Source organism: Lottia gigantea (genome assembly GCF_000327385.1).
Source record: "Lottia gigantea unplaced genomic scaffold LOTGIsca_76, whole genome shotgun sequence".
Taxonomy (NCBI): Eukaryota; Metazoa; Mollusca; class Gastropoda; family Lottiidae; genus Lottia; species Lottia gigantea.
In genome coordinates, this window is record NW_008710536.1 from 189,977 (window position 1) to 213,585 (window position 23,609).

Consider the following 23,609-nt stretch of genomic DNA (forward strand, 5'->3'; position numbering starts at 1 on the left):
GGAGAAAAACATCTTCCCGGTCATAATTACACCGGTCCAGGTACTAGGTTAGATCTACGATTAGACGAAAACGATAAACCCAAACCAGGGGAAGAACCAGTCAATAGAGTTGACGCCGCTGCGCTTAAACACGACATACTATACAGAAACAAAGACATAAACTTCAGACACGGAGCAGACAGACAAATGATAATCGAACTTGAAAATATTCCAAATCCAACTTTCAAAGAGAGAATGGAAAGAGCATTAATCATAAAATTCTTAAAAGCAAAGATGAAATTAGGCATGGTTAGAATTTAGAAAAACTAAATTTTTTTAAAAGTAAAAGTGTTTGAAAAAGATGAAATATGGTCAGCCGATTTAATTCATATGCCAGTCGAAAGAGGATTTAAATATTACTTAACAGTTATAGATTTGTATACGAGATATGTATGGGTTATTCCTTTGAAAAACAAAACGGGATTATCAGTCAAACACGCATTTGAAACGATTATGAAACAATCGAACCGACATCCAGAAAAACTGTGGGTAGATAAAGGAAGTGAATTTTATAACAAAAATATGAAATATCTGGGATTTGAAATTTACAGCACGCATAACGAAGGTAAAGCTGTAGTAATAGAAAGATTTAACAGGACTCTAAAAAATAAATTATTCAAAAAATTCACGGAATTGAAATCTCAAAAATGTCTTTAAATATTACCAGAGGTTGTAGATGAATACAATAACAAAATTCATTCATCTTTAGGTGTCACACCAACAGAAGCCTCGAGTAATCCAAATATTATAAAGTCAATTAACGCGCAACATAACTATGAAAATGAAATAAAGAATTTAAATATCAAACCCAAATTTAAAGTCGGAGATCGAGTTCGTATTTTCAAATATAAAAGCAAATTCAAAAAAGGTTACGTTGGATACTGGACAAACGAAATATTCATCGTTGATAAAGTAAACACCACATCACCTCCGACATATGAATTAATCGATCAAGACAAAGAACAAATCATAGGAAGGTTTTATCAAAATGAAACCGACTTTTAAAAATAAATGATGAAGAATTTGATAGAAGATTAAGAGATGTAGACAAGCATTTTCGCTTTCTTAAATTTAAATTTATGTTCAAAATATTATTGAATGTGTTTTATCAGAATGTAATACATTTTTTTTCAAACACAAACTACGTATATATTTTAAAAAAAAACAACTTTTAAAAATGAATGAATTTCTCGATAAATATGGAACCGATACAACCACAAACTTTCAACTTATGAGATGGGCGAATGAGTCAAATATATCACCGTTTTATTATTGTATGAAAGATGAAATAAATGATCTGAAATATAAGAAAGGTAAATTTTACGCAATAACAAATTTAAATACTTCCGATCAAAAAGGAGTTCATCATTCTGCCTTGTACAAAGACTCTGACTTATATTTCTTCGATTCTTACGGATTAGAACCTACCGAAGAGATAATGCAATTGACTAATAAACCAATCAAATGTTTTTCCTTTCAAATTCAATTACCGGGACAAAAGTTTTGTGGTCAGCTTTCACTTTGGGTTTTATATCAGTTGAGTTTAGGAAAACAATTCGAAGAAATTGTAATAAATTTAACTCAATAAAAATGGCGAATAAGTTTGGATTAGGTTCTTTATCTTTAGAAACTAAAAAACCTAACACTACAGCGTGGATAAATAAAGCGAAACCTTACTTTGTGGATCAAATCGGTGACACTCTTCGAGGTGATTTAGATATGAACAATTTTAGCATAACTAATTTAAAGTCTCCGGAAAACGATAATGACGCCGTTCACAAGAAATATTTACGGGAACAAATAAATTCAATTGAAGTAAATAAAAACCATTTAGAAGATAAAATAAGTAATGTGAAAAGATTCTTCAAACGTCAACTAAATAATAAAAATTTTGTTAATGATACTAAACCACAACAAGAGGTACAAAGATTAATAAGTTTTATTCAAAAAGAATTAGTCAACGTAGCAAATAAAACTGAGTTACAAAATTTAATTTCATTAATATCTAAATTAGAGGATAAGATTGCAAAACAAAAATTAGACATTCAACAATTGATAGATAACATTCCAGATGAAAATGAAGATACGTTTCAACAGGAATTAAATGCTCTGGAAACTAAACTTAACAGTGAATTACAAAAAGAACTAACAAATATTAAAAAACAAATACAAAACATAGATGATAGCGAAATCAAAACCTATATTCAACAACAAATACAAAACATAGATGATAGCGAAATCAAAACCTATATTCATCAACAAATACAGAACATTGATGATAGTGTTATTCAACAACAGATAACCACTATTAATAACCTAGTTTTGAAACAGGACAAAAATATAGTCGCATTAGAAAAAAAGTTTCTCAAGAAAGAATCATATTATTTCAATCTTCCATTTAGAAATTTGGGTTTTTTTAGTGCTTCTTTTACTAATAATATTGATAAATCAAAAGACTATGAATATAAAACATATGGATTTACAGCAAATATTAGAGTATATTTTGTTCCAAAATATACTATTCATCCCAGAAATATTTTTGAAAATGATGATGATCATTATCGTGTAATAGATTTTAATTTCCGAGGAAAACTTATAATTGAAATAACTTTCCCTTTTCAGGTAAAAGTTGATTCAATATTCTTCAGACAAAAAACTTTTTCATCTAATCAATTTAACGCTCGTAAAGTTCTTCAGTTTATCAATGGTATAAAAAATGTAGAAACTAAAGAATTTGAAAATAACGATGAAAACAATAAGAATGATCACTCATATGAAATTAAAACGAGTGGAAAATATATAGATAGGTTTAGAATGTTAATCATACCAGATAATGAAGAAGATGAACTTACATTGAGTTATTTTGATATGTTATTGGAGACGGAAACTCCAACATCAATGAATATTATTAGAAATCCAGAACCAAAAAAAAAGATATAAGCAGTTATGAGTTTTTACGAACGATAGACTTTGAATACGTAAAACTATATTTTGTTATTAATGATATTTACCTCAATTGATATTCATAAAAGTCAACAAATCAAAATTTTTTAATAAGAGATGATGCATATGTTAATATATCAATCTATATTAGAAAACCAAAATTTTTAGTTCATCTGAATAAGATTAATGATTCGAAAGAACAAATATCGTTAGTAACTGTTCAAGTTATTATTAATAAACACATAGCAGCTTTATCAGAAGTTCACTTAATTTAATTACCTAAAAAATGGAACTCGAAAGTAGACAACAATATATGATAGAATTGTTATATACCCAGCGATGGATACTGCTTTGTAAAGTGCGTTAATCGTGTTTTAAACGAAGACTACACGAGAGATTTTCAAGATTTCATCAACAGTTTTTCAAAATCAAACAGAAAAGGAGTTACGACATCTGCTAGAATCTGCGAATTCAATAAGAAATTTAATATTTATTTTCAAATTTATATGCCCAAACATAGACATTTTCAACCAAAGAAAGTATCCGAAGAATTAGATTGGGTATTTTATTTACACAAAGAACATTTCTGTTTGATAAGAAGAAATAACAAAACCTTAGCCATTAAAGAAATAGAAGATAATTACGATGAAAATGTATGGAGAACTTGTAAAGATGATTATGCGATAACGCAAGTTTCACCTCTAAAACTAAACGTTTTTCCAACCATTCCCGATGATTGTTTATGCATGGGATTGCGAAACCTATAACGAAAATAAAGCCATACCTTATTCTTGCACGTTAATTAATTTAGAAAAACTAAGAAAAATGTTAAACAGAATAAATAATCAGATCCCATTCCAGAAGAATTTTACAACAAACTCATGAATAATATAGTAGAAATATTTGTAGGTACAGATTGCATCGATCAAATGTTACAACGTTTAGGAAAAATAGATCAAAAAAGAATAACATTAATTGCTCATAACGCTAGTAAAAAAACTAACACAATGCCCTTTAAAAACTCCCAGAGGAATCCTGTCTCTACCTTTAACTAATTCATTCACTGATGAAGATTTACAGAAAAATGGAAAAGACAGAAAGAAATAAAGGGTAACTCTAATTATTTACAAAATATTAATTTCATATGTTCCTATCAACACGAAACATCTAGTTTGGCAGCATGGGGAAATTCATCTAATCTACCAATGAATTTGAGAAAGATCGAGGATGTTTATATTGCAAAATACACTAAAGATAATTGGGAATCTTTAAGACACGAATGGGAACCTTACGCTAAAAGAGATACGTTATGTCTCGGAGCTTGTTTGATAAAATACAATCAAGCAATGAAAGAAGTTGTATTTCAGAATATTTCCAATAATCTAACGGCTCCTTCTTTATCTTTAAAGGGTTGGTATTATTTATATCATTACGATAAAGAAATGGTTGAAGAAGAATGGTATGAAACTACTAGAATGGTTCCGAAACACACCGAAAAAGAAAACGTAGAAAAAGTTTACTCACATACTCACCCTTTTATAAGATATATTATCAGACAAAGTATTAAAGGAGGAAGAGTTTCGGTAAATCGAAAATCATTTGAAACGAATAAAATGGATGAAATTTGTAATATATTAAAGGAATACAATGCAAGTGACACTGATAATATAATTGATTTATTCAAAGAATATAGCGCTAGCACGAAAGATAAAACGGAGGTTCATTCGAGACTTAAAAAAATAAAATGTACTAAACTGATGGCATTTGACGCTAACGGTTTGTACGCTTCCGCCATGTCGGATTTAGATAGCGAATATCCGAGAGCGGAAAGTGGTAGACACTTTCTACCGGAAGAAAATAAAGAATTTGTCAAGCTCTTTAATGAACAAATTCAGACCTAGAACTGCTATTTTAAAGGTCTGGTTTGAATATCCCAAAAACATGTTCTTCCAACCCATACCAGCTAAAGATAAAATCACTTTCACGAATAAAGAAGGTAAAAAGGAAACTGGCACTAAAATCAGATTCAGAAATGGTCTCTGCCACGACGTTTTAACATCGGTCGATATTCAAGAAATAGTGAAAGTCGGTGGACGAATTATTAAAATATTAGATGGTATAGTTTACGAAGAAAATTTTAAAACTCCACCCTATAGAGATTATATTTTAATTTTGAGAGATCTAAGAAATATATATAAACGAGAAGGTAATATCGTAGGTAGTAATTGCATGAAATTATTAGGTAATTCGTTTTATGGTAAATCTATTCAGAAGGATATAAATACATCGAGACATCTATGGAGTGAAGCGACTTTAAAAGCCAACTATGATTCACACGTCAAAAGCTATGAAAAAGTAAATGATAGTCAATATATAGTTGAGATAAATGAAGAAGAAAAAGAATTTATTCCTCCTAAATCTACACGACTAACACCTAGTCATTTGGGATCATTCGTTTTATCTCACAGTAAAAAAATAATGAATAATTTTATTCGCGTGATAGATGGATTTTATAAGCCTGAACTATACGGATACCGATAGTTTATACATTTCGTCTAGCAATTGGGATAAATTAAATGAAGGTGGGTTGGTGTCCGAAAATGATTATTGTAAAGGAAAGAATGATTATGGTGATTGTGGAATTATATTTGGTTTATATTTAGCGCCAAATGTTAAATACAATATCATTCTAACTTCCGATGGTGTTTTAAAAGAAAAGAAAACGTTTAAGGGTTACTCTAAAGATAAGATATCCGTAGAAGATTATATTCGATTAGCTAGTGGACTCGATGTAACGAATGAATTTAAGAAACCTTGGGTAAAAAGTTTCACCAATGGAGTAGTTATGTCAAAGGATGATGATAAACAAAAGAAAGTTTTTAGAAGTTATCTAAATCTCGTTAAGAGAAAAGCACCAAACAGTGAAGGAATCATGTATCCTTACAACGATGGAAAAGAATTGAACATAGATTAAAACTATGAATTTGATGATTTTGATTATCTAACTATTCAAGAAGAGAATGAAGAGTGTTAATTTTTTTGTTTTAAATGAAGTTGAATAACAATTTCCTCGTTACCAAAATCTATAAACCTATTTTTACCACTTTTGATTTCCAGATTTATATCTTTAATCATAAAGGACTTAAGTGGTAAATACGTCGTTTGAAATGGTTTCTCTATAATTCTATATCCTATCGGTACAGTGAATGTTGGAAGACGGTAAATAATCTGACGTTTGTATTTATTGAAAAATCCACCGTTTATCAAATTGCAATGTATATTTATGACATCGATATCATTCTCGATATTAGCTTTGTGTGGTGCTAAAGTGGATTGGGTGTATACTCGTTTATCAAATCCTAGTAACGTATTCAATGAATTTTCAACGTTGAAATCAACTTGACTATTATTTCTTAATATTAATTTTATTTTGTTCAGATTCAAATTACCTTCGAATTCAATATGGTTTTTACCATTGACACTTCCTCCATATTCAGATAGGTATTCGTTAATGGCTATGTATTCATAGCTTCCTGGTAGTAAACTTATGGTTTTGAACGTAACTCCGTTATCTGTTGAATATTTTTATTTGGTTATTTTTTTCGTTGATATTTCTAATGGAATTGTAAACAGAGAAATACTTTAATCCCAATTCATATTCTTGATTGCGATCGAGTTCGTACTCATAATCTAGAGATAATTTAATGTCTGACTTATTTGAGGTGATAACGAATAGTTGTTCTTTATTTGACATTTTTAATCACGCTTTTATAATCATTTTTTATCTATGATACCTTTCTCTAGGAGTCTTTTTAATATACAATTTACTTCATTATATTGTCTGCACGATCGATGTCATTCCTTCATTGCCGCTAATATTACTCGTAATCTATTAAGCAATTCTTCATTATTATCGGATAAAAACGTTATACCATGTCCAGATGCCAACATATCTTCGAATTCGTCTATTTCTTGTATGATTGGTGGATTGTCTTCATTATAATCACCCGATTCGTCAACTTCGTGTACAGGATGTTCAATTGCTTTTATAAATAGTTTAACTTCTTTCGATCTATATGTGTCGGGTCCTGTCCTTTTAATTTCTTTTAGAAATTTTGAGTATGCTACTAAATCCTTGTAATCGGCAATACCAGGTCCCCCCCCCCCCCCCCATTCATTAAATCTATTAATCCTTCTGTCGTTGTAAATGTAAAGTCTTTTGTATCGTTTTTGAATAAAGGGTAAAATTTTTCAAATTTTATTCTAAATCCATTAAACAATAACCCATCATTAACAACAATTGGTGAAATGCTCTGTGGTAAATCTGGGTGAGGGTTTGAAAAATATGGATTTATATCATCTTCTGTCCTAATTATAATACCATCATATTCAATGGTATGTTCTATTTGATGAGGTTCTATAGGAGGTGTGGGTTCTATAGGAGGTTTATATTCTAAAGCTAATTTCTTTTTAATATCCTCTTGAGATTTTAATATGGGTTGAAATAGTTCCATTTTAAAAACAATAAAATTTAACAAATATCTGTCATAACTCTTTCACCTGCAGGTTTTCTAGTATTAACGAATATATATCCATGATCATCTGGGTTTTTCCATTGAGCTTTACAAACCTTTTTAAATGCATCTCTGTCCATTCCAGGATTTATCGACTGAATGATTTGAGATAAATCTTTATCGTTTAATTCAAATAATAAAAAACAATTTGCATTTTTTCTAATAAACATAGAATCCATCCCGTAAAAAGATTGAGATTGGTATATGCAGTGACAGTTGTGATGTCTTCCCTTCGTGAAGAATTCTTGTTGAACAGCTTGATTTCTTTGCGCTACGCAGTCGTCAAACAATATTAAGTTCTTTCGTTTGCTATCAATATTAGACAAGTCTAGATCATTAACATTTTTCGTTCCTTCGATGTAGTTATCTAAGATATCTTTTATTTCCACTTCTTCTTCGTTTTCTTCGTAATATTGAAATAGGTCTTGAACATCTTTCTTTGGTAAATATTCTAAACCTTTGAGAAATTGATAATACGATTGCTCTGGCGTTGTTGTGTATATATACAAAGAATCGAAATCTAAAAGGTTTGGTGTTGTCAACATGTTAAAAGTGAGATGAGTTTTCCCAGAACCGGAACTACCGCATATACACATGAGCATAGGGTTATTAGGAAATATTTCTGAATGATTAAATTTTTTACCCATTTTTTATTATTTTAATTTGTTCCAAAAATAACTCCTTCTCCTTTATACTTTGAAAGAAATATTCCTTCTCCAGTATCTACTAATTTATTTAATCCTTGTTTAACAGTTTTCTTGGTTTCTTCCCCAAATCTTTTTCCAAATTCTTTTATTGTGCCTATCATTTCTCCCTCTCCTGAACCTCGTGCCTCCTTTTCAATTGCTAAATTATGTCTGCGTTCTTCAGCTGCTGTTACTGCAGCTGCTTTATTTGAGTTGACGGCTTTTGCTATTCCAGTAGCCACTGCAATACTACCAAATATTAAAGGTAGAAGGAAAGGTAAAAATCCACCTTCTTTTCGCGTCAATTCTTTCTAAATCTATATCATCTCTGACTTTACAATTTTTGTATTTATCAATAAGTTTTTTAGTTATGTTGATTTTTTTACCATTGAAAGTTATTACAGTTGGGGAAGCTGTATCAATAGCTTCTATTATTTTCATAACTAAAGTTTCTACTTTCATTTTTAAGGGTGTATTTTTTACTCAATTCTTATCATTCTTCTATCTGCTATTTTAATTAAATGTTTTGCTTCCTCCAATAATAAACACTAACCTGTCACATCTCCTTGTGTTTTTTCAATATGAGTATTTATGTTCACTCCTGTTTTGAAAAGATCTTCTTGGTGAGCTGATAGATCAAAACAGAAGATTGGATGATTAAGTGTAAAATCTACATATTCAAACTGAGGTAGATTTCCAAATAATTCACACATATTTTTATAGTTTCTATACAATTCATTATAATCCTTTGTGGTTGGATTAATTGTTAAAGGTTGGTTAGGATAATTATCGTTGTTTAATCTTACTTGAACTTTATGGATTAAAGGATTTTGAGTTTGGTTCATTGCCACTCTAAAGACATTATTGTTATTCGTTTGAGAATCTGGTAAGTTCTTGAAACCAACCATTAAATATCTTGCTGGTTTAATAGTGTTAGTGATTGGCCACGTGGTGGATTCTCCCGTTAAAGTCATGCTATCTACTGTATTACGATGAAGAAAAGTTATTTCAATATCTTTAGTTAACGAGTTGAATATTCTCGTTTCTACTTCAATTGATGGTGTTATTATGGGTATGAAAAGTTGGAGATTCGTTATTTCTAATTTTGCATCTGAACTATTCTCTCCAAAGAATATCTTATCATCGTTGATTTCTCTTTGTAGATGAATTTTATATGGTAACCCTATGGAAACCTTTCTGTGTTCCAACAGACCGAATAAAGGATATAATTTCCAAGTTACTTAATTACCCCACCTAATATTCTCAACAATATTATTGTACTGAAGTACTCGTTTTTCAAATCCATGATTAGCTGCTCGTCCTACTCTTTCTATTGTGTTTCGAGCAACAACTCTCTAAATATCTAAATCAGCATCATTTGCAACATTTCTTACCGGTTCTTTTCAAACACTTCCATCACCAACATCGGGTATCCAACCTGAGACTGAATCGAAATCTTTAGGATATAAAACTGTTTTCAACATTGTGTCGAATTCCCCAGGGTGTTTGATTGTTTCTATCGGATTTGAACCAGCTTCCAAAACCATCTCGCTAAATAAAGATGGAAAGAAATTGTTTCCTAACGTTGTATTAGTTTGTGGTACTTGATTCTGAGTTCCATCTTTAATTTTGAAATCACATCTGAAATAAGCATCGGAAAGAAGCAACCAATTCGATAATGAATTTATTTCGAAAGTAATTCTACCACCATCATTCAATTGGGATTTAGAACCAACAGTGGGTGAGATGATAATATAATCCTCTTTTTTCTTGTTAAATGAATAACGAATCGGATCATATAATCTAAAGATTGGATCTAGTATTTTATTTGCCATTTTTAAGGTTTAAAATTTGAGTAGAAAATTGTTTTTTTTTCCAAAACATTATTTTAATATGCTTTTTTTGATGGAATGTAGGAAATTGATTGAAAGTGTTTTTTGGTGTAAGAATTTTATGAAATGTAGGATGTTTTATGAAATGTAGGGAATTTAGGTCTTTTTTAAGTGTAAGAATTTATGAAATGTAGGATGTTTTGCTGTAAGAATTTATGAAATGTAGGGAATTTAGGTCTCTTTTTTTGGGAGTTCATAGATTGGTTGCATTTTTCCCATGAAATGAAATGGAATGTGGAGAAATGCGACCAATCTATGAGCTCATATACTACTGCCATTGTATAATTCTAAAGCTTTTGTTTTTTATCTCAGACTTTTAAGAACTAGTATGGTACGCCTTTATTCCTTGACTTCAATAATCTTACTTAGCGAAAATTTTATAGACTCGGAATCTTTCATTGTTTGTAAATCTATATCTCTATAGTTTCGCTATACATGTTCTCGTGGAATAACACATTATGAAAATATTCATGGACAGAATATATACATATATGGCATTTTAACAACCGAAGAATCGTCTCTTGAATACAAGTGCTTTAAACTACAGTTCTCATTATTATATGACAAGTTGGTACAGTATTGCCATATATTCTCAACAATCATGTGGACTGTTTCTTTACTCTGGAATTTAAAATGGTTATTTATCTTGGATTTGTTTTTATTAGCAGGTAAGAAAGAGCTAATTGTAAAGTTTGGATTTGGTTTTAAGTTTTAATTGTATTTATCGTTTTTATATCGTTATCAACTAGTCTGCTTCTCGGAACACCTGATGTTCGAGTCACAAAATCTCGGGGTTTTTTTTAATATTACGATAAAAATATTTTCCTTTCATTTCAGATTGTGGTTATTTTGTTACTACGTCTAAACTTAAAATGTCATATATACAAAATGTTACAGAAAAAAATCATTTGGTTTTTGCCTTAAAATCAGACAAGTTTTCTAAATTGCATTTATATAATGATACATCTAATGTAGGTATGATTGCGATTAGCACCGGCTTTAATCCTAAACAAGTTTCTCTTGGAATAGATTGTATGTTTAATTATCATACACACACGAGTGATTTAGTTACTCCAACAGAATACTCATGGTTATGGATAAGATGGACCGGTACACAACTAGAATTTGGTACAGGGACAATTCCTGGTGTAGATTTGGTATACAGTATTTCTTTCTCTAAAGTGGTCAAGTATATTGGATTTGGAAAATCTTCAGGAAACGAAGAATGTTATTGGATAATCGGTCAGACTAATGAACTTATAAATGGTAAGAGAAGATAAAGTCTTAGTTTAAGGGATATCGTCCTATAGATATTCTATATTAAAGATATGGTTTTAAGATTGATGTTAGAAACTTACAAAGGATTTGTCACATTCACCAGTATGTAATAGAAATCCGTATACCATGAGGAGTAAATTATATTCCGATAAGATGAGATATTTTCTAATTCTATGCTTTAATATTTGATCGAGGTTGAGATTCAAAATACAATAGGTTTGTAGAAGACTTCTATGGAGTATCTGAAGGGTTCTCTCAAAAAATAAAGTTGATTTGGTGAATTCTGACACGCATTTTCTGGCAAAACGTCTAAAAATCATAGTGAAATCAAAGTGAAATTTTAAGACAAATCAGCATTTAGTACAAAGCTTTTAGTTCCGGATTCCATCAATCAAGGCATTTCAAAGTGAAATTTTAAGACAAATCAGCATTTAGTACAAAGCTTTTAGTCCCGGACTCCGTCAATCAAGACATTTCAGCATACAAGTTTTAAGACAAATCAGCAATTGAACAAATTTTGCCTACCGATTTCATCAATGAATACATTTCGCCATGAAAGTTTTCTAACAAATAAGCAATTAGTGCAAAACTTGGGGCTTTTGATAAAGTGTAACTGGCATTGATTTAGTTTGCGTATAAATTATTTTTAACTATTTATATATTATCATCATCTTCATCATCATCATCATCATCATCATCATCATCATAATCATTCTCATCTTCTTATTGTTATTATTCATTACAGAATCAACGTTTACAAAAAGCCAAGGTAGGCGAATAACAAATACATCAAATGTATATCAAGTATGGACTAATATCGAGTGTGCTGTTCTGTGTTTAAGTCTAAATGGATGTTATGGATTCAATTTATCGTTAAAAAGTATGGATATAATTCAAATCGCTATAGGGATCGGCCTTTTATTACAAAATGGTTCTATTTGCTGATAACAAAAGCACTATTAAAGATTAGACTACCGCCACTTCTAGGACCTTTAGATTTTGATGTTGAAAAAATGAGTGAACTTGAGCTATTGAAGAAAAATATTCAGACGTTTTATATACCGCGCCATGGAAAACCAATATTTAAATACCCATCTTCACAATGTCAATTATTACGAACTACGTCTAAAACCACCTTGACTGCAATAACCAACTTTCTATTCAATATTTCAAAATTTTCGTGGAACTACCCTTTCAGACGTCCAAGAGAGGCTCGCGATTATGACGCCACGACAGGGTTGCCGCAGTTTGAATTCAGACTCGACATTGTCCCCCCATTAAGTGTTCCCTATTTGTACCCCCAGTCTAGGGGCACTGTCTACTATAAACTTCGTCTTATACCTTGGCTGCAATAGTAATCTTTCTGCATCCCTGAATGCAACGATTTGATTATTGTTAACGGTTTACCAACTTTATGTCGTGACTCTGATTGGCTGTATTCGCTTACGTACAATCAAATCAAATCGCTTCATTTACAATCTTTCATGATAAAGAAAGGTGGCTATTAAAGTATAAGACGAAGTGAAGATGGACTTCCATGTGCGTGTGGTGTCTTAGATTCATGTGTAGGTCTATCGGGGACAATGATAGCATCGATTTGCAACAATCCAACTTTCAGCAAGATGTCTGTGGTGCATGCGATTCCACACAATGGAGAAATGCTCTATCCCTTCCTTGAATGAAATGGCTAAGAGCCTATATAATGACAATACTTGTACTATGTTATAATCCCTAACTTTTGTATTTATTTCAGTCAATGGAGTCTCAACCTGTGAATTGATACAAGACGATTTTCCATTCAGCTGCCCGGGAACCTTAAGCGTAAATTGGGATGGAGATTCTACATGGGCACATTATTATCTTTAGAGCTGCAAAAACCTCACACAACAAACACAGGGCAAATATTTTACGGTGCTGCAGAAAACTGTACCTTACGAAAAAATCACACATGCCAGTAAGCACGAAATACCCATCTATATGATATTTGGGGTTTAAATTTGAACCATCTTTTGTAGAAATCTCGTTAATATGTATACTCTTGTCTCATGAGAAATTCTCTATATATCATGACCATGGAAACTAAATTTGAAAATTTTGAGTTACGCAAATTGTTATTACAGACATCATTAGAGTATTTACCGGAATCGTGTCAAGATTGTCAAGTGATTCTGGTATAGTGACTGGTCATTCAGGACTACAAGTGTTTGTAAATGAAGTCAATGAAAACAAAAACTTCATAGGCTACGGATCCAAAATGATAATGAAAAGTATCACTGGATAACCAATAGTCACATCATAGCATTAAATGTATGAGTAAGTGTGAAAATTATCCCCTCTTCATCCAAAGCTAAAGGGCTCTAAATCTATGGGCCTATTATTCAGGTTGCAATATTACTATCACTTGATAAATCACTCCAAATGCCGGAAAAGGCTCCCCCAAAAAGATGATACAGCGAAATTTACCATTCATTACTGACACAGATTCCGTTTTACGGAAACTGCCGAGAAATGCCGAATATAACTCAAACACATTTCTCTTTGGCGATTTCCCATTTTTTGTTGTTGTTCAAGCCAATGATAAACTAATATAAGTTAACTAAGCAGATAAAAATTATTTTTCAAGTCATTTTTCCATCGCAGTAATTCAGATTAATGTTACTGGTTGTCCAGACACTAAAAACCTTACATGTATTTTAGCGCGTCTAATTGATTCTTATACGTCTACATTTCCATGTGGACGTATATTTCCGTCGCCCCTGTCCGTCGGTCCGTCAACATTTCTTGTGAACACAAAAGGAACTACCTCCTTATCAGAAACCAGTGTATCTCAATTGGGCAAAACCAATCGACATTTCAATGCATAACTTCTGGTGTACCTCAAGGATCTATCTTAGGTCCTTTGTTATTCCATCTTTTTATAAATGATCTTTCACTTCCTCTTACGTGTAACTATGATTTGTTTGCTGATGATACTACAATGTATTCATCATCTTTAGATATTTGCGTTTTAAACTCTGTTCTTCAATCAGAAACTAATAAAACCGTTCAATGGTGTCATGATAATTCTATGGTCATAAATCAATAGAAAACAAAAACTATGTTAATTGGCTCAAATCATCAATTAAAAATTCCAGGAAATTATCTTTCTTTACAACTATTGAATTCTCAAATTCAAAATGTCACAGAATTTAAACTATTGGGTGTTATTTTAATTGGAATAAACATGTTAATTATATTTGTAAAATTTTAAATCAGAAATTATTTCAAATGCGCAAGATTAAACCTCTCATTCCTTCAAACCTTATTAAATTATTCTATTTCGTTCATTTTCAGTCCCCCATTGATTACTGCTCCACCATTTGTGATACTTGTAATAATTATTCTTTAGCAGCCCCTAATAGACTTCAAAATTGGTTTTTAGGCTTATTAATAATAAAGCAGTACTTAAACCTTCTCCTCTGTCATCCTCCCATGAAACCTTATCCACATCATTGAATATTCTTACAGTTCAAAAACGACATTTAGTCAAAAAATACATCTTTCTCTTTAAAATAGCAAACCGTAATTGTCTAGATAGTTTATCTTCAAAATATTCTCCAATATAAAAACACACCATATGCATCCATTAACCAGAGATTCCTTATTTCAAATCCTATTAAATCAATATATAAGAATAGCTTGAAATATAAAGGCCCTTGTTTATGGAACTCTTTACAATTTAAAAAACATCTCTTTCTTGAAAAAATAGAACAACATAATCAGATGAATGATAAATGTATATACATGTAACTGTTAAAAGTTCTACTGCTTTTGTGATTGTAATTTTATTGTTTTTAGTTTCTGTTGTGTTCCTTTGAAGGGCAAAATTGTAAAAGGCCAGGAAAATTTTCACCCTAATAAAGATTTTATTATTATTATTATTATTACAATTTTTAGCCCCTGATATTAGAGCTCTGTGATTTAATGATTTGATGTATTTGGGTTATTGATATTGATTTTAAATTTTTTTTGAGGAATTACTCAGCATAGATAACTGGCAGTAAATATATATATCATTGAATTTAAACTAATAAAACATGAGAAAATTCGTACTTTGTTCACTAAAGACAGCCTGGCAAGCTATCTTCATTGATTTCAGAGACTAAGTACAATTCACTTTTAATAACTTACGCCCCAGATTTTTCAAAAACAAATTCTGCAAACATGGCTCTTTATACTGATTCAAATTGATTTTTGAAGACAATATTTTTTTTAACTTAATTTCCAGAATTGATTTAATTGTCATTCAATTTCGAAATCAATTTTTTAATACTTTTCTGATATTTTAACAGTGAAAATACTTTATTATTGTACCTGATATTATATATAAACATCAGGAAAGGATTAAAATTGTAAGGGATTAAGAGCCGTCAGAATGGTTCCGAAACAGCAAAGAAAAGTTGAGAAAAATCCGAGTCTTGGGTATATTAGTGATATTCTAATAACACAAAACATAAGCCATTGCAATCGAGCCGGGGCGGCGCCATGTTTTTATCGAAACGATGAAGCATCAGGAATGGTTGGTTTTTCATCAAAAAAAGATAGCTTGGCAGCTTAGGTTATATACGGCAGCTTTGATAAAAAATATTTGGCAGTACAGTAACAATCTTCTTTTGAACTTGGGGTGATACTGAACAATATTACAATGATTTGTCAAAACCCGTCGAGAATCATGCCCTCTTCAGGCTAACAATTCCCAAGAGCAATAACTCATAGGCCTACTAAAAAATTTCGATATTTCGATTTTCGATAGAGTTTATCATTGGCTGATTACAAACAGTCACAGCAAGTTTCGTTAAAATCCATCCAGAATTGTGCTTAAAGTGTTTACGAGTTAAAAATTCGAACCGTTTTCAAGAACAATGGCAATAAATCATACTAAATATTTTTCGATTTCACTGATTTTCAATAGTTTATCCTTGGTTGATAACAAACACTCATACCAAATGTCGTCAAAATCAATCAAGATTTGTGCCTTCTCGATCAAACCGACCGAAGGACCACAAAAATAGAAGTTTATTATAATCTTGGGGTCATTTATGACTTCGATTTGCAACATGGTGACTTCAAAATACGGTTAGTTTTAGAGGAATTTCAAGACCCACAGATTTCTGATTGAAAATTGGAATGGATAAAATCTGTTCTATCAGTGTCCCCGATATAGACATACAAAATTCAGAAAACCAGAAATAAATACCAAGGTTTCAGAAACCACTCCACTGATAATTAGCCCGTTGACAAATAAGTTGTAAAATAATGGTTTATAAAATTCAGCATTGCTGATTGGTACCTGATCTTGCACTTCTTTAATTAAGATGAAGACCTCTGTTAGCGGATTGCTAATTAAAGGTGCGAATAGACGATGTACGGTGTCCGGTTCGGTGTACGATGAGTGATTATTAGTAGAAAAAAGGAGAAAAGCGAATTGTGTCCGCACCGTTTACGGACCAATACATCATGCATTCACTTCTATTTCTATTTTCTATTGTATCGATCATCCCACATAGCACCGGACACCGAAAACGGAATCGCTGTTGTAGTAAGAGACCAGCAGGTCATCCTTCTCTTTTACCAAGTGATATTTCGACTAGTGAGCAGAGTCTCACCAGAATTGCTCTACGGTACGGACTACATTGTGGTAATTGTTCAAGTAAATCTGAAATATATAATGCACTATATTGTCATTTTGTAGGCTTAGGTCTAAAACCAGGTTCTATTGTTGAAGATTTAAGGAGTCGGACAAAAACAAGCTTATATACTGTACATTATTTTATTTAGAAGCTTTGAATTTTTTTGATAGATTTGTGTTATTAGTGGAGTTTGTATTATCAGTGTAGTTTGTTTTTCGAATTTTCTTTTAAATTATTGATTAAATTTGAAATAATGATTTGTTTTTAAACATAATGTTTACATTAGCAATAAATTACTTTGTGTACACACATGACCAAAAGTTCTTTTGTCCGTAGTTGCACAAGCGTAGTAAGTATCCGTAAGCATGAAATCGTTCCTTCTATGTTTAGATAAAACTACTCAATTTATTCGCAATCCGTATTGGAAAAGTCTTCACGCACTTAGGACTGCTAGAAAATTGGGCGATTTATGCGCTAAAAGGGGCTGTGCGGATGCGGATGGGGATGCGTATACGCCTGAACGTAGAGGACAAAAGAAGTCTGGGCTTAACGCCAACGCATTCATCAAATTTTGAATCTGATCGAATCGTGTGACAGGACCTTAAGGAACTGGTATATATCAGTCTTTAGTATAAGTTACATATACAGTGGAGCCTCGTTTATCCGCACATTCCCGTTCCCGATAAAATCGTGCGGTTTAACGAAAATCCGGATAGTTGAAACATGTCATTCCATAACTAGAGTTTGTCCCTTATTATTAGGAAACCTGTCAAGTGTCACGTACGCAACATGCGTATACTTTAAAGGCCAATACGTCGTGAAGAACCCCGATTGTTTAGAATTTTTCATTTCACTATCATAGCATGATAATAACAATAGCATTTCTTAGAATTAGCAATCGCTAATTTATAAATATAAATTACCGTGCCGTTATAGCCATAATGGTATTCGGGTATGAATGAACGAAAGATTATTCAAGTAGGCCTATTACTGAACGAAAGACAGCTTACACGTGATCATTAAATTAACCGCATATTCTCAAATAACGATTTATTAAATACCGATCAACGAGGCATCATGAATAATTATTATTTATAAACTAACGTTTGATGCGTTCCGTATTCAGGTATGATTGAACGAAAGGTGACACCGAAGTATAACTGAACGATAAATGGTATTAAGGTATTATTGAACGAAAGATAAAAAGTGAAAAAGCGTGTAGATGTCGGGGTTTCCGGACTATCGGCATGCAACCGGATAAACGCGGCTCCAATTCACGTGCAATTCAATAAAAATACGCTATGAATACGCTTCAAATAAGTCAATAGTTCAGCGTACGCCTATGCAAGTGTTTTTGACACACCGGCCTTAAAGTGTTCTGATATTTTGATACACTGGCCTACGTTGGCAAAATATCAGAGACAGAGACGTATGTCTTGAGAACGTTTCAAAAATCAAATGAAACAGTGGCGGAGCCAGGTTTACGTCCCAGGGGGGGGCATTTTTTTAATGCCTTGCCCGAAAAACTAGCCTTCGGGGCTGCCCCCGCTGTGGCTCCGCCACTGAAATGAAAACATGTTGGTTTATTGACAGGTGTGCCATTTTGGGGGTGGATTTGAGTCTTGAATATAATGTATATAGTCTTCAGATGTACAAATCATGGATTTGAATTTGAAGGCCAAAATTTCGACGGTGAACACCATGACTGTTTGGCTCAGCTAAAAAAAATATTCAGGTCTTTCAGACCTGGCGCCTAGTCCTTTTTTATGTTATAATTTCTCGGCCATAGTCTTTTGTATTATAATCAAAAGACATTTTTTAGTTTATAAATCCATTTTCTTTTTTTGTAAAGGCGAAAAGAAAAAAAATCAAAAAGTTGCAAAGCCTTTAATTAAATAAATCGATAGTTATGTTTTTTGGTCGATTTAAAATCTGTGGAATTTAGGACCAACAAAAAATCAATATCAAACTTGGAACTTTCAATAAATCAATGGCACTAAAATAGACTAATAAAATAATAAATATGTTATAACATTTTTGTTGAAATAAATTCTACTCTATATAAACCCAAGGCCTGAATTGGTTGGAGTTAAATTAAGGTAACTTCTGATGCTGAACACGATTTAATAAAGAATTTTACCAGATCCTTAAACGAGTGTAATGACCCTATAAATAAAACAATATTCATGTTCCTTTAGCAACGGTACGATAATAATGTTCATCTAGCCGTTGCTCTCACAATCCGATATTCTCGTCATTAATTTTGATTGGTAGAGAGTTTACTTCTCTACCAATTATATTCCTTTAAACAACATTTTTGTGAGGATATGTATAATAGCCAAACTCAAAATTTTAAGTACCAAATTTACTTTCTTTTAAATCCCAATTTCATGGTTGAGTTGTTGTCAATTAGGTTGCCCTAATTTCTAACCTAGTTATGAGATTTTTGCCCGAAAAACATACCTTCGGGGCTGCGACGGGGGCGGTTACCCCCCCCCCCCCCCTCCCACCCCCCTTTTGGCTCCACCGCTGCTTCTGAGTAGAGTAGAGTAGAGTAAAAGAGTATGCTTATTCCCATTGGTGCTAGCCTACTTCACTTATGTACCTCTTTATGATTTTAACTCACCATCCACATGATGATGTTCCAGACTCTATTCTGAGTTTTCTTACAAATTTTCAACTATATTGGATAGAGAATGTTCGAACGTCGAAAAAAGGGAAACTTCAGTAGTTAAAACTAATCGTAAATATGTCGGCTTTTCTCCAACACTTGACAATAACCTCGTATGCAGCTGGCGGATGAATCGTACTACTTTCAAATATTAGGTCATGTAACCCATGGCAGCATCTGAAAATCAGACTTTTTCTATTGCCGGTAGGCAAAACACTTATGCAATCACGATCATCGTCTGCAATGTCTCCAATTACTTTTCGTGGAATCGAAATGTTTAATTTTTCCTTTGTCAGCGCCATAAGATGTATTTCACTAATCAAGTTCGCCTTCTTTAAATCACGTGCAATGTAGCACAAAGCAAGTAAACCTAGCCTTTCTGTCTTCCGACTACTGTCCTGTTAACACCTTGAAGTCTTGTCATGGTTTTCTACATAAAGTCTTACTATTAACCTTGAGTTGTTGTTGGTCAACGTGGAACGGGTTATGTCTTAACTGGCGCAGTTTAATTTTCATCTCCATTGTTGACATCTTACTAGACTCTGACATCCACACTTCTCCTATCTACGTCAAAGAAAAGAACGAACATCTGCCGAGAAATATTTTGTAACTCAGATGTAGCTTTAGCCTAACAATCAAATAAGATTTCCTTCTAGCATAGCCTACAGGTTTATTGTCAATGACCGCTGTAGATACGAATGGGTCAAAAGTAAACTTCGAGACATTTTATAACAAAACAAATATACATAATATGACGATATGAGACGTTTCGCACAAACATTATATAATGTCATTGTGTGAAATCATATTAATTATTTGATACTTCTCATGAATGAAATATTAGTTTCGCACAATTTGGACGTTTGGTCCAATTTATAAATAAATTCCTAAATACCTAACGCTACAAGTAACCGATATATCGGCCCATATATCTCACACCCAAATTTGATGACCGGAACTGTTTCATTTATTGTACCGTACATTTACACTCCATGTTTTTTGTGACTTTGTAGCTCTAAAGATAGTAATGTGTCCATTTAGAATCTCCATCCCAATTCACATTCAGTGTATCCCAGCAGCTGTATGGAAAATCTTTTTGTATCAATTCACAAGTTGAGATCCCATTGACTGAAATAAATACAAGAGTAAGTGCAACAGTGCAATTATTTGACATTGGATAGTTAGCCATTTTATTAAAGGGACAGATGCGGTATTTTGGTTGATTTAAGCTTTCAATATAATGAAAAATTGTCTTCAGAACTAAAATTCCTAAAAAAAACAAAGAAAAAAAATCTCCATAAAACAAGAAATTTAATTTTAAATTTTAACGTTCACAGGGTTATCTTAGGGTATCCGAAAGTTTAACGTCTTGTTGATATAGTCTCTGACACCAAGACAATTTTCCGTCGCAGCTTTGCGTAACGGAGTGGAACAGGATGATTGAGTCTACTGTATACACAATCATGACGACATCAACAGATATTCAAAATAAAAAGTCTTTTAAAATGGCGACTTGTTAAAATATAGATAATTATAGATACACTTGGATTTAAAGGCTAAAATTTCGATGGTAAGCTGTGAATATTGTTACTGATTAGTTTAGCGGAACAGTACACGTTTCTGGTATGATATAATCTCGGAAATATCGCACCTTTAATTGATCAAATCAATGTACGATAGGAAATTTTTCCATACCTTTTAACGATAAATTGTATCCATAACATCCATTAAGGCTTATACACAAAACAGCACACCTGGTGTTACTCCTCACTTGATATACATTTGATGTATCTGTAATTCGCCCACCCTGCCTTCTTTTAAACATTGATTCTGTAGTGAACAGTAATATAATAATAAGAAGATGAGGATGGTTAAAATACATCTGGCTCCCACTAACTTTCATTTTTTTTATTTAAAATTTTACATAGTGAAGGAGTTTCCTGTAAAACTTCACCGTGAATTGTCTTGATTGATGGAATACGGAAGTACAAGCTTTGTACTAAATGCTCATTTGTCTTAAAACTTCACCGTGAAATGTCTTGATGGATGGAATACGGAACTACAAGCTTTGTACTAAATGCTCATTTGTCTTAAAACTTCACAGTGAAATGTCTTGATTGATGGAATCCGGAACTAAAAGTTTTGTACAATTGCTTCTTTGTCTTAAAACTGCCATGGTGAAATGTCTTGATTGATGAAATCCAGGACCAAAGGCTTTGTACTTTATGCTGATTTGTCTTAAAATTTCATTGTGAAATGTCTTGATTGTTAATTGGACAAAAAATTGTACCCTCAATTGTAACCATTCAGACATCCTTAAGTGTCTTCCGCAAACCTATTGTAATTGAATCTCAACCTCGATCAAATATTTTGTCATAGAATTAGTCCTTAATATAGAAATCTAAATACGTTTAAATAAGACTTTATGTTCTCTTACCATTTATAAGTTCATTAGTTTGACCAATTATCCAAAAACATTCTTCATTCCCGGTATATTTTCCAAATCCAATATACTTGATCACTCTAGAGAAGGAACGACTGTGTACCAAATCTACGCCGGGAATTTTCCCTGTACCAAATTCTAGTTGTGTACCGGTCCATCTTGCCCAAAACCATGAGTATTTTGTTAGAGTTATTAAATCACTTGTATGTGTCTGATAATTATAATGACAATCTATTGCTAGAGCAACTCTTTTAGGATTATTGCTGATGCCAATCACAATCTCACTTACACTGGCGGTATCATTATATAAATGCAATTCAGCGAAAACGTCGGATTTGACGGCAAAAACCAAATGATTTTTTTCTGTAACATTTTGTATATATGACACTTTACGAAAAGCCGTAGAAACAAAATAACCACAATCTGAAATGAAAGGAATATATTATTATCGTAATATTCAAAACCATTAATAAATTTACAGTAGCCTAACAATTCCCTGAAGTTTTTTGTTGTTGTTGTGAACAGCTACTAATGTTTAATTAATATCGGCACAAATGGGGGATGTTAAATCCTTACCACCAAACCATCTACAATCCTAAAATTTAACAAAACTAATTCGAGCATTCTTTTCTTTTCGACGCGGTTGGTATTTAAAACCCGCCAAGTAAAAATAAAAAATCCTATATGAATACTTTCAATTTCAACCCTTGAATTTCTTAAGTGTGTACCCAAAGTACTTATTGTCTGTCAGAATCTAAGCTGTTTTGATAACGATATAAAAACGATAAATACAATTAAAACATCAACCAAATCCATACGAAACAATTTGTTCTTACCTACCTGCAAAATAAACCAAATCTAAGATAAATAACCATTTTAAATTCCAGAGTAAAGAAACAGTCCACATGATTGTTGAGAATATAAGACTAGAATGTATAACCTGTAATATCAATAATAAGGAGTCTAGTATTAATCACTCTATAAAGCCGTTTCTATTTACGCAAAACGTATCGACACAGATCACACTGTGCATGCATTTATATAAGCGAAGTGCCTACAACGATATGCCTCCAATAGTTCACAGCGTTTGAAATTGTCTAACAACAAATAGAAATATCTGAAGAAAATTTTATTGCATAAGAATATTTAACTGTTCAATAATCAGTGTACTGGGATTCTTGAGAAGTAAAAATGCAACTCGGTTATGCCCATGGTCATTTATTTCAGGCGATTTAAGGCCGTGAAAACGAATTGATACGATTTGCTAAAATAAAAACGCCTTTAAAGATGGGTTTCCTTATTTTTAGTGTTTCTAATGAATTATCATGTTTTCTTAATCATATCATTATGTTGCACATAATTAAGAGTTTTAACCAATAATAAATGTCCATGTATGTGCAGTCTAGATAAACAA

The 23,609-nt window shown here is 32.1% G+C and overlaps 8 protein-coding genes across 8 annotated transcripts; 4 read left to right on the top strand and 4 right to left on the bottom strand.

The window, feature by feature from the left end:
• Nucleotides 1–1,629: 1,629 nt before the first annotated feature.
• LOTGIDRAFT_168487 (hypothetical protein) lies at nt 1,630–2,979 on the top strand (the record flags this gene model as incomplete). The annotated part of the gene is made up of 1 exon (XM_009066372.1): nt 1,630–2,979. One exon carries the CDS (start codon nt 1,630–1,632, stop codon nt 2,977–2,979), a length of 1,350 nt encoding a protein of 449 aa, XP_009064620.1.
• Nucleotides 2,980–4,187: 1,208 nt separating this feature from the next.
• On the top strand, nt 4,188–4,883 carry LOTGIDRAFT_168488 (hypothetical protein; the record flags this gene model as incomplete). The annotated part of the gene is made up of 1 exon (XM_009066373.1): nt 4,188–4,883. The coding sequence occupies one exon, from the start codon at nt 4,188–4,190 to the stop codon at nt 4,881–4,883; it is 696 nt and encodes a 231-aa protein (XP_009064621.1).
• A 602-nt stretch (nt 4,884–5,485) lies between these two features.
• Nucleotides 5,486–5,956, top strand: LOTGIDRAFT_168489 (hypothetical protein; the record flags this gene model as incomplete). Its single annotated transcript, XM_009066374.1, has 1 exon — nt 5,486–5,956. One exon carries the CDS (start codon nt 5,486–5,488, stop codon nt 5,954–5,956), a length of 471 nt encoding a protein of 156 aa, XP_009064622.1.
• Nucleotides 5,957–7,513: 1,557 nt separating this feature from the next.
• Nucleotides 7,514–8,203, bottom strand: LOTGIDRAFT_131801 (hypothetical protein; the record flags this gene model as incomplete). Its single annotated transcript, XM_009066375.1, has 1 exon — nt 7,514–8,203. The coding sequence occupies one exon, from the start codon at nt 8,201–8,203 to the stop codon at nt 7,514–7,516; it is 690 nt and encodes a 229-aa protein (XP_009064623.1).
• Nucleotides 8,204–8,214: 11 nt separating this feature from the next.
• On the bottom strand, nt 8,215–9,216 carry LOTGIDRAFT_168491 (hypothetical protein; the record flags this gene model as incomplete). Its single annotated transcript, XM_009066376.1, has 2 exons — nt 8,215–8,483; nt 8,796–9,216. 2 exons carry the CDS (start codon nt 9,214–9,216, stop codon nt 8,215–8,217), a joined length of 690 nt encoding a protein of 229 aa, XP_009064624.1.
• Nucleotides 9,217–9,645: 429 nt separating this feature from the next.
• LOTGIDRAFT_168492 (hypothetical protein) lies at nt 9,646–10,077 on the bottom strand (the record flags this gene model as incomplete). Its single annotated transcript, XM_009066377.1, has 1 exon — nt 9,646–10,077. One exon carries the CDS (start codon nt 10,075–10,077, stop codon nt 9,646–9,648), a length of 432 nt encoding a protein of 143 aa, XP_009064625.1.
• A 658-nt stretch (nt 10,078–10,735) lies between these two features.
• LOTGIDRAFT_168493 (hypothetical protein) lies at nt 10,736–13,693 on the top strand (the record flags this gene model as incomplete). The annotated part of the gene is made up of 4 exons (XM_009066378.1): nt 10,736–10,802; nt 10,972–11,400; nt 12,158–12,181; nt 13,533–13,693. 4 exons carry the CDS (start codon nt 10,736–10,738, stop codon nt 13,691–13,693), a joined length of 681 nt encoding a protein of 226 aa, XP_009064626.1.
• Nucleotides 13,694–20,767: 7,074 nt separating this feature from the next.
• Nucleotides 20,768–23,102, bottom strand: LOTGIDRAFT_168494 (hypothetical protein; the record flags this gene model as incomplete). The annotated part of the gene is made up of 3 exons (XM_009066379.1): nt 20,768–20,880; nt 22,190–22,618; nt 23,036–23,102. 3 exons carry the CDS (start codon nt 23,100–23,102, stop codon nt 20,768–20,770), a joined length of 609 nt encoding a protein of 202 aa, XP_009064627.1.
• Between the last annotated feature and the right edge of the window lie 507 nt (nt 23,103–23,609).